Source organism: Letharia columbiana (assembly GCF_014066305.1).
Source record: "Letharia columbiana isolate WasteWater2 chromosome Unknown Sc0000009_s0, whole genome shotgun sequence".
In the NCBI taxonomy this organism is placed as follows: domain Eukaryota; kingdom Fungi; phylum Ascomycota; class Lecanoromycetes; order Lecanorales; family Parmeliaceae; genus Letharia; species Letharia columbiana.
This window is the reverse complement of record NW_023501045.1, coordinates 219,473-230,000: the sequence shown is the minus strand read 5'-3', so window position 1 is coordinate 230,000 and position 10,528 is coordinate 219,473. Positions and strand designations below refer to the sequence as shown.

The 10,528-nt window shown below is 34.4% G+C and overlaps 2 protein-coding genes across 2 annotated transcripts; both read right to left on the bottom strand.

Moving 5' to 3' along the window:
- Positions 1-8,465: 8,465 nt before the first annotated feature.
- On the bottom strand, positions 8,466-9,119 carry HO173_003521 (uncharacterized protein; the record flags this gene model as incomplete). Its single annotated transcript, XM_037305446.1, has 1 exon — positions 8,466-9,119. One exon carries the CDS (start codon positions 9,117-9,119, stop codon positions 8,466-8,468), a length of 654 nt encoding a protein of 217 aa, XP_037167548.1.
- Positions 9,120-9,410: 291 nt separating this feature from the next.
- On the bottom strand, positions 9,411-10,157 carry HO173_003520 (uncharacterized protein; the record flags this gene model as incomplete). Its single annotated transcript, XM_037305445.1, has 2 exons — positions 9,411-9,759; positions 9,832-10,157. 2 exons carry the CDS (start codon positions 10,155-10,157, stop codon positions 9,411-9,413), a joined length of 675 nt encoding a protein of 224 aa, XP_037167547.1.
- Positions 10,158-10,528: the final 371 nt, after the last annotated feature.

The following is a 10,528-nucleotide window of genomic DNA, read 5'->3' as shown; positions in this document are numbered from 1 at the left end:
CGATTTAATTAAGTAAATTACTAAGTTAATAGAATAGATAGTATTAATTAAGTAACTTATTAGAATTAATATAGATATAATATTAGTATAAGTAAGATAGAACTAGAATAATAAGACTATCGAATTATATATATAAGAAGAAGATATAATATAATAGAGAATATCTTCGTTTACTAGTCGAAAAGGTATAATATATTTTATAAAATATTTTATATTAAGTAATATTATATTATACTCGAGTATAATATAAATAGAGTTAAATACTATTTTATTTTTCTAATATAAGTTCGAAATCTTAGCGGAATATTTTACGATATAATATATTTATAATATTATACTATAAAATAATATATATATAAGATATTTCGATTAAAATTTCTATATTTATAGAATAATCCGACTAAGATATATAGAATATATTTATTCTTCTTTATTAAGAGAGAGGAAATATAAAGAGTAATCTAATATAGCTATTTATCTTTTTATTAATAGTAATAATTAGAATAATAATTAGAACTATAAGCGTTTTTATTCTTCTTCTTAAAATTATAATATAAAAAAATATTCTAAATTTTAAATCTTTAAATATTATAAGAATAAAATTCTATAATTATCTTTATTTATATATTTATTTTAACGCGTTAAATAAGCTTAATAGACTTTATATTTATCCTTCTCTTAAATTCTCTAATACTCTTCTATTCTACTCTATTATAATTCTTTTAAATATTTTAAATCTATCTTTATCTAATTAAACTTATTAATTATTTATAAATAAATTCGCTTTTTAAGTTATTTTAGATCTCTTTATTAAGATTAAATCTATTATTACTAATTCTCTCTAATTATAAATCTATCGATTATCTCTCTATATATTATAGAGTATTAGCGATATATCTTAATAAACTTATAAATATTAAACTTATTAAAATACTTTTTATAAGTTTATTATCTTCGCTAATATAATTATTATAATTATTAATTAAATTTTTATATAAAGTACTATTAGCTCTTTTAATCTAATCTAATATATTAAAATCTTCTTTAAGATTAAATCTAGTTTATTTAAGCTTATTTTCTTAATATTTTATATAAAGAATTATTATTAGAGTATAAAATATCGCTAGTAAATAATATTTCTAAGTATTATAATATCTTTTAGTTATTAAGAAGTATCGCTTATACGTAATAGCCCTCGCGAGAAAATAAAGAATATTATAAGCTATTCGAGTAACTATAGTATATTTAAATTTAAATTTCTTTTATTACTCTAGAATTAAAAGATTTACTAGATTATTAAAAGAAGCTTTATAAAGATTAGAGATAAGATTATAATTAAAATAATAATTAGAAGACTTATTATTTTATTTATATTACTAAAGCTAATTATATTTATTCTTATTATCTAAATTCTTAATCTTAGATTTTATTATTTAATTAAATATATTTTTATTCGATTAACTTATTCGCTTAGCTCTTTATAATTAATTACTTATATTAATATTTTAATAATTTTAAAATATTCTTTTAAGCGCTTTTTAGTAGATCTTTATCTATAACTTCTCTCTAATATTAATCTTTTAATTTAATTTCTTTAACTTTATATTATTATAATTTAAATATAAAAGCGTAATTTATTTATATAGATAGCTTAAATCTAATTAAGTTTAATTATAATAAATAATTAATTTCTCGCGAGTTATCTTAAGAGCTTTAAGAAGTTCTTTTTTTTAAGAAACTCTTTTTCTTCTTAATTTTTCGAGCTTTTTATCTATATAATTAAATAGATAATTATAGATATTAAAGATATAATAAATTATAATCTTCTTTTCTCTACTTATTAATTTTATAAATTTATAAAAAGATTTAATAAGTTAAATTAAATATTAAATCTATTAGAAATTAATCGAAAATTATTTAAACGTCTAGATTATAATTTTTATTTATAATTATTTTTTATTATTTAATTTTAAATAAATAGCTAATTTATTTTTTAAGAAGTATATAATATTAATATAAAGAAGTAGAGTATAGATTAATATCTAATAAGTTAAATTCTAGCGAGTTTTAATATTCTAAAAAAGTTTAAGAGGGCGTTTCTAATAATATTACTTTTTTTTAGAAAATTAATATTTATCTAATATTAAAATATTTTTATCTTAAAGTTATTTAGCTTATAGTATAAAAAAGACTTTTTTATACTAATCGCTAATATTAATATATATAATAATTTTTTAAATCTTAATATAATTAATAATATAATAATTAGAATAATAATAAGAAATATTATATCTTTATTAGAGTTATCGATAGATTAATTATATTTATTCGAATTTAATTCTTATCTTCTTTATTATCTTAGCTTCTTTAAAATTTCTTATTTATTAAAATAACTCTAATATTATCTAGAAGTTCTTTTAAGATTAATTAAATAATATACGCTATATAGAAAATATATTATAAATAATTTAAGAACTTAAATTCTTTAATATTAAATAGATTTTCTATTACGAAAATAGAAAGATAAATAATTAAATCTTTAAAGAATATATTATTATTATTAATATTATTAGTTATAAATCTAAATATATAATTCTAAATCTTATATTTTATAAGAATTAAATTAATAATACTTATAAGTTTTTAATTAATATATTTATCTTCGATATATTCGAAGTCTATAAGAATCTTATATTATTATTAATTAATATTAATAAAAAAGATTAGAATTATTATAAATAATTAGCGATTATAAGATAATTAATAATTTAGAATTAGAGAGATTTTAATATTATTAATTAATAAATTCTTTAATAATTTTATCTCTAGCTCTATAGCTTTTTTTATTAATTAATTTTTTATAGTAAATATTAACTCTAATTATATATTAGAGTTAAAATAGCGTAAAAGTTATAATATCTTAGAATTATTAATAATTATAAATAAAATATTAGTATTTATAATTTAGCGATAAAATTATTTTAAGAAGTCTTCGCGTATAAGCTTTCGATCTTCTAATATTATAAGAGAATCTTAATATTATCTTTTCTAGAGTAAATAGTAAGCTAGATATTCTATTTATTATTTTATTTATTAATAATCTATATTATCTAGTTTAGAAATATATTTAATTTTTATAATTATTAATTAGATTCGTTTATTATAAATTATTTAAATTAGATTTCTTAATATATTTCTTAAACTTAATATATATTATTATATCGCTTATTTTATAATCTATAAATAAGTAAATTAGAATCTTATCGTAATAATAATAAATAATATATAGCTCTTTAAAATTAATAAGTATATATTTATTAAATTATATTTACTTCTAGAATTTTCTAATTTTTAAATCTTAATAAATAAGTTAACGATTATTATTAAGTTTAAACTAATTCTATATAACTTATATTATCTTTATCTATTATTATATCTATTATTTTTTATTATTAATATTAAAAAGAAAATAAGATTTATTACTACTTTTATATTAAAATATACTTATCGATATTTTATATTAAGTATCGTTGATTAAGAAAGCTAGATTTACGCTAGATAAAGATCTAATTAATATCTTAAGATTAAGATATTTAAAGAGAAACTAAAAGAGATATATAAATGAATAAAATATTAGAAATAAAACGAAATTAATATTTAATATATAAATTCTATCTTCTTACTATAATAGAAACTTATATCGCTTTAATAACTTATATTACTTTAATAATATATTACTATATTATTTTTAATATTTTAAATTAAAGATTAATTCTTTCTAATTAATATTATAATTAATAATTATATATTTAAAAGTATATAATAACGCTAATATAGAATTAATATTTAATTCGATTAATTTAAAACTCTAATTAGTCTAGCTATTAACGCTTTTCTACTTAATATAATATATACTCTATTTACTTTAATATTAATACTTATTTATTATTATATTATTTTAAATATTAGAATTAAAGATTATATCTTTTTAATTAATATTCTAATTATTAATTATACTAATAAAAGCGTATATTAATATTTTAAAATTATTAAATAAATTTTATTAAGCGTTAATATAGAATTAGAATTTAATTTAAACGCTTTAATAATTTAATTAGCTAAATTAGTTATTATCTAAATCTCTTATAGGTCATTAAAACCGTGACATTACCCCCCCCTTCAATTCGAAACTCCGGCGACGACTACTACATAATAGACACCGATCTCATAGAAAACATACCTAGGCGTATACAAAGTAACATCCTCAGGTGCATTGACTCAGTATTCCATTACGATGTCGGGGTCTTCCCGTAAGTCGATATAGCTGCTATAGATTAGTAGCGCTAACAGAGGAGACCATTCTGAAGGTCTTTTGAATGATGAATGAGGGCCAACGGCCTCGGGGTGGTAATGGTGGAAGTCTGCTACCAGATCCGGACATCCTGCTGCATCCGTGAATGGTTGCCAGGATGGGTTTTCCTCGGTCTCAGGGCCCCTGTATCTGATTTTGTACATGAGACATCCCCTCTCACTAGTTAAGGGATCATTCTTTCGTTTGTCTAGCTTGGATTGAACTATTTCTTCAGCATCGTAGATTTCACCTTCTTCGTCAATGTCGACAGGCGGCGGCGGAGGCTCGATCTGTCCTGGTAGTGGGTCACTGTTGTCGAGATGTAATAGCCATGGATGGAAGACAGGGTGGATGCCGTTCATGGAAGTAGGGAGTTCTAACTCGTAAGCGAAATTGTTCAAAGCTTTAGTGATTTTGAACGGTCCGAAATTCTTATGGTCCAGTGATTTGCTGGGGCGTACGGTTTTGATATTTCTTCTGTCAAGCATGACCATGTCTCCGACTCTGAATTCTGGTGCCGGGAGCCGGTGACGGTCAGCTTGTTCTTTCTGCAAAGCTCGTGACCATTCGAGCTGACTCCTCAGGTAATTCCTTATGGCATCCATCTTCTCGATGAACCCATCAGCTGACTTGATGTCTCTCTTCGCTCTTTGACTAGCGGATTGATCCCAAGGGGTCGGGGGTTCTATCCCCGAGCGGGGAATGTATCCTTTGGTAAGGAGGAATGGTGATACGCCCGATGAGGCGTTCTTATCGGAGTTAGCTTCGAACTCTGCTATTGGCAATAGATCCACCCAATTGTCTTGGTTGTAATTGACGTAAGCTCTAAGGTATTGCTTCAGGGCAGCGTTAGCGTTCTCTGTCTGTCCATCAGTTTCGGGGTGGAACGCAGTGGAGAGTTTGGGTTTGGTCCCAATCCTTTCGCATAGTCTTCTCCAGAAATATGCCGTAAATTGGGTGCCTCGGTCGGAGATGATGGTGAATGGGTATCCTTCCTCTCGCCATATGAATTCGATGAAGGCCTGAACTACTGCTTCCACTTCCAGGGAGTCCAAGGGAACGAATTTCTTCTTCTTGCCAAGCCTATCCACAACCACCATGATGTGTTGGTAGGGACGTCCGTATCTGAGGCAAATAGGTAATGGTGTAATGAAGTCAATGGAAATGTCTTGCCAGTACCGTTCGGGAATAGGAAGGGGTTTGAGTAGACCTTGCTTGCCCTCCCTGTAAGTCTTAGATCTTTTGCAGGTATGACAGCTCTTGACATAGCGGGCAACGGAATCCGTCATTCTTGGCCAATAGTAAAGTCTACTCACTCTGTCGTAGGTTGATGATCTACCAGCGTGGCCTCCGGGTGGAGAGTCGTGAATGCCTCTGATGATTTTGGTTCGTAATTCGGGAACGTCCGGTACGTATAATCTGTCATTGACGTATAATAACCCGTCGTGAAGGTGACAATCACCCAGTTCCAGCTTGAGGTTGTTCTTGATCATTTCAAGTGGTAGCTTCCTCTGTCCAGACACCTTTGACTGAATAATTCCTTGAGCGGTGTCGTCGTGATCATAAGCGTCCCTTATCTGATGCAATAACTCAGAAGCATCAGCAGCAGAGACTTCTCTCGATTCTTCTAAGGACTCCTCTTGAGAAGTCTCTACCGGGGCCCCCAATGGTGATTCTTCATTAGACTCCTCACCATTGATGCCGTCCCGTTCGCTGAGTTCATACAGCATTGCAGCCAGAGAGGTAACACTTTCTCTCACATCGTCCAGAAGTATAGCAGCGAGGTACACGGCGTTCTTAACACCTCCGTCAAGATTGTTGTCTTTGAGAATTGTGCGGTATCGATAACGGGTACGATCGTCGTCCTCGTTTTCAGGTAGGTCTCCCACTCGTCGGGTGAGGCTATCAGGTTTGGTGCTTTGTTTCCCCGGGCGATAGGTAATGCGGAAGTTGAATTCGGATAGAAACTCCGCCCATCTTGCTTGGCGGGAGTTAAGCTGTTTGGATGACATGAAGTACTGAAGGTTCTTATGGTCTGAAATAACTTTGATGGGGTCCTCGATGGGGGTACCAGCCAGCTCAGGACGCCATTCTTCAAAGGCTCGAACGATGGCCATGAGTTCCTTGTCATAGATCTCGTAGTTACACTCTGCAGGAGACATCTTCTTGGAGAGGAATGCCACAGGTCTGAGTACTCCGTCTTTATCTTCTTGTGATAGGACAGCAGCAACTACAAAATTAGACGCGTCCGTTTCTAGCCAAGTCTTTTTGTCCGGGTCGAAGTGAGCAAGCACAGGGGCAGTAGTGAAAGCTTTCTTAAGCGTTTCGAAAGCGAGTTGTTTAGGGCATCCTTGAGCCCATGGGTAGACAAAGTCTTTCTTCTGTTGAGTACGAGTAAGGTTCGTCAGAGGTGCGGCGATTTTAGAGTACCCCGCAATGAACTTCCGGTAGAAATTAGCGAATCCCAGGAATGCTTGTACATCTTTGGTACATCTGGGTTCCTTCCATTGAGTGATGGCCTCAATTTTCTTTATGTCCATTTCTACTCCTTCCGTGGTGATGATCAGTCCTAGGTATTTGACTCTGGTGACATGGAATTCGCATTTGTTGATGTCAAGGTAGAGGCCAGCTTGTCGAAGTTTCTCCAACACCTTTCCTACGTGCTGAACATGCTCGTCTTCGGTGTTACTGTAGATGAGGATATCGTCTAGATAGGCAGTGCAGAATACATCCAGGTATTCGCGTAAGGTGTCGTTGATGAATGCCTGGAAAGTGGCAGGGGCATTACACAACCCGAAAGGCATTACCATGTATTCGAATAGGCCATACCGGGTAAGGAATGCGGTTTTTTCCTCGTGACCCTTTTTCACTCTGATTTCGTTGAAAGCGGCTATGATGTCGAATTTACTGTATATCCTCGCCGCGCACAGTTTAGCGAAGGTCTCTTTGATCAATAGGGGGGCATTTCGATTAGGGATAGTAAGTGCGTTGAGGGCTCTGTAGTCCACGCACAGCCTAAGTCCCCCATCGGGTTTCTTCACGATCAGAACGGGTGCTGCGTAGGGAGAAGTGCTCGGTCTAATGTAGCCCTTTCCTAGCATCTCATCGATGTATTCCTTTACGACTGATGCCTGGTCTCTGGAGAGCCCGTAAGCCCTTTTCGATGGTGGGATGGCTCCTTCCTTGAGGTCTATTTCGTGGTCAATGGAGCGATGAGGGGAAAGTTTATTGGCTTTGATTGGGTTCCAAACGTCTAACCATTCATGGTATACTATAGGAACTTATTCCCGTAGCTGTTCCGTGGTTGGTGGTTTCTTTCTCAGCTTGTGAAAGAACTTCTCGTAATCTTCCGCTGTGATAGCGGCGACGTCAGTGGTAAACTTTGCTTCCTCATCGATGGAATTGGAAAGTTGTTCGAAGTCTTGGGGCCACATGGCAATGACTTGGTTCTCTGATTTCTCAGCCATCTTGGTGAAGGCATAGGCGGAGATCTCTGCTATGTCCTTTTCTTTGAACATAGTCTTTGCTGTATGATTTAAGTCCTTTCTTGGAGACTTGTTATCACTCTGGATTGTGACGGGTTTGCTGTGCAACAAACAGTTGGACATGCAGTGATCTGAATTGAGTGTAATGGTTCTGGATCTGAAGGATATGTGAGGGTCATGCTGTTCTAGCCATGGCATACCTAGAATGATATCAAATCGTCCCAGTGAGGTGATCAAGCACCAAAGTTCTTCTACATGGTCTCCTAAGGCGAGTTTCACCAAGGCCATATGTGTAATGTCGGGTACGGAGGCAGGTTTATCATCGGCTAATCGTAACCTGCAGGGTTGTACCAGTGCTACCTTGGGTAGCTTGTTTGCTTTGACAAAAGATGCATCCACGAAGCTTAGTGCTGAAGCTCCGGTGTCCGAGAGGCAGTTAGTCTTAACCTGTCCTGTTGATGTAATGGTTTTCCCACGAAAGTCTAATTGGCGTCCATTCTGCAAAGAGGCTTCGGTGGCGACAGCACACGCGGACAGAGAGACGGAAGCGAGTGTCCTTCCTGTTTCTAACTCTTTGATCCTCATGCGCAAGGCTTCCAGGTCCCTGGCGGCGACTTGGCCAGGGACGTTTAGTTTTCCGATTCTTGTGGTAGTTCGGCGGGGACGTTCTCCTCAACGCCGACGGCTTTCAGAACCACATCAACTTGTTCTTTTGTTAATGGGTCTGCATTCTTGCATGGGGCACTGTCATCGCTGGAACGGTGTCCAGTCTTCAGGCACTTGAAAAATCTGCCTTCTTTTCGGATTCTATCCACCAATGGTTTGGGATACTTGTATCCTCGTGTATGGGAATTTTCGGTGGTGGTACCATTGTTTCTTCCAGTGGATGAAGTGTTACGCTGATTGTTCGAGGGGGTAGAGTTCCCACGACCATTACCAGTTTTGTTGGTTTCTTCCTTACTCTTTGGGCCTGATGCATTATCAACAGCCCGTAGGTCCATATCCAGTGCTCGTAGGAAAATGACCAATTCTCGGAAAGTGCCAAAAGGCTGTCCTGAAATCCGATATCTCAGGCGTGTGGAGATCAATCGTTTCAGGTTGGATATCTTATGGACATCAGTGAATCCCAAGGGAGCGATAGCTGCAGAGAATCGTGCGTAGAAGTCCTCGAACGATTCCTTCTTATCTGTTACTCCCATGCCAAATTTAGGATCGAATATCTCAGCATTCGATTTGGCAATCTTGTCGTACGTTCCGAACATATTGTCTAGTTCGTCGATCATTTCTTAGGGCGGTTTGGTATGGGTCTAAGGCATCTTCGTCTGCTCTCGTTTTGATGACGTCGTACGCAGTGGACTTACAATGGTCCCGTATGTAATCGATTTTCTCAAGTTCAGTGGGGAAGATTGTGGCGCTTTGTCTGAACTTCGCTTTGAGGTGTTGACGCCAGCTGTCCCACTTGTTTCGATCATTAGTACCATGGAAATCCGGGACGTCGGGGTATCGTTTGTTCAATTCCTATACCCTCTGCGCGATCCGTGATAGGGGTGTAGCGTAAATTTCGATGGAGGCTACTAACGGGGACACTCGGCTGACGAGGTGTGACCTCCACGTTCCTCCTCATCGGAGTTTTCCAAATTAGCTAATGTGTGAGGTTGTTGCTCCTTCAGCTGTTGCTCTTTGCGTCTTAAGTCTTGCTTGAGTTTCTCATTTTCTTTGGTGAGTTCCGTGGTGTCAATGCGATACCTATCACGCAAGCCTCGGAGTCTATCATTGGTTTCTCGCTCGTGGGATAATTGGCCATTGCTATTGCTTAGCTGGGTGGTAATTGCCAATACCTCCGTCTTAGCATGAGCGATATCCTGGCCGAGTTGTTCATTTTGTTGCTGAAGCACCTCAATGTTTCGGCTAGCAGTTCGAAAGCTCTCTACTAGAGTCTTCAGTCCATCACACCAAGCATCAGGAGTATCGGTAGCGCTTTCCACAAAATCCTACGAGTTGGCGATGGATGCAAAGATTGCAGTGGACTCTTCCTCGGTGATATCCGTGAGTTGCACTCCGGTGTGATCTGAACTAGGTTCGATGGTGTATCTTCTGGAGACAGGACGCTTTCCCTTGCGTCGTGCGGACAATGCAGGGGTGTTTAAGACCTCCTCATCGGAGTTCTCAAGTTCTTCTAGACGGTGACGTGTCTGTGGCTCACCCATGACAGTTTGACTTTGTGTGTTGTCTGGATTTGAGGTTGATGGGTTCACAGTTGGTGTTAAGCCAGTGGGAGTACGGAGGGGGTTTGTTCCTTTTGGTGTACTGAAGGTATCCATTTCCTTCAGGTTCTTATTCAATCTAGCCAGATTGGCCTTTGTGTAAGTGGAAGACTTTCTTTTGAATGATCTTCCGAGTAGCAAGCTCCTTCAGCTGTGGCTACTGACTCCTTGGTGGTGCACTCCCTTCTTGGCTACACCTTCAGTATGACTAGTGAGCAGGTCGCTACCGCTCCAGAAGAAAGATAGATAGTATTATGTCAGGGACTCAATGGTGTGTGTGGTAACTCTGTATTGTAGTATGAAGAGAATACTATCTATGTAGGATTATTACAAGTGTGGGCTTCACAGCAAGGTAGAAAGGCCGAAAGGCATTTTAAAATATTAAAGCTATAAATAGAAATTCTCTCTTTCTTTCTTTTTTAATATCT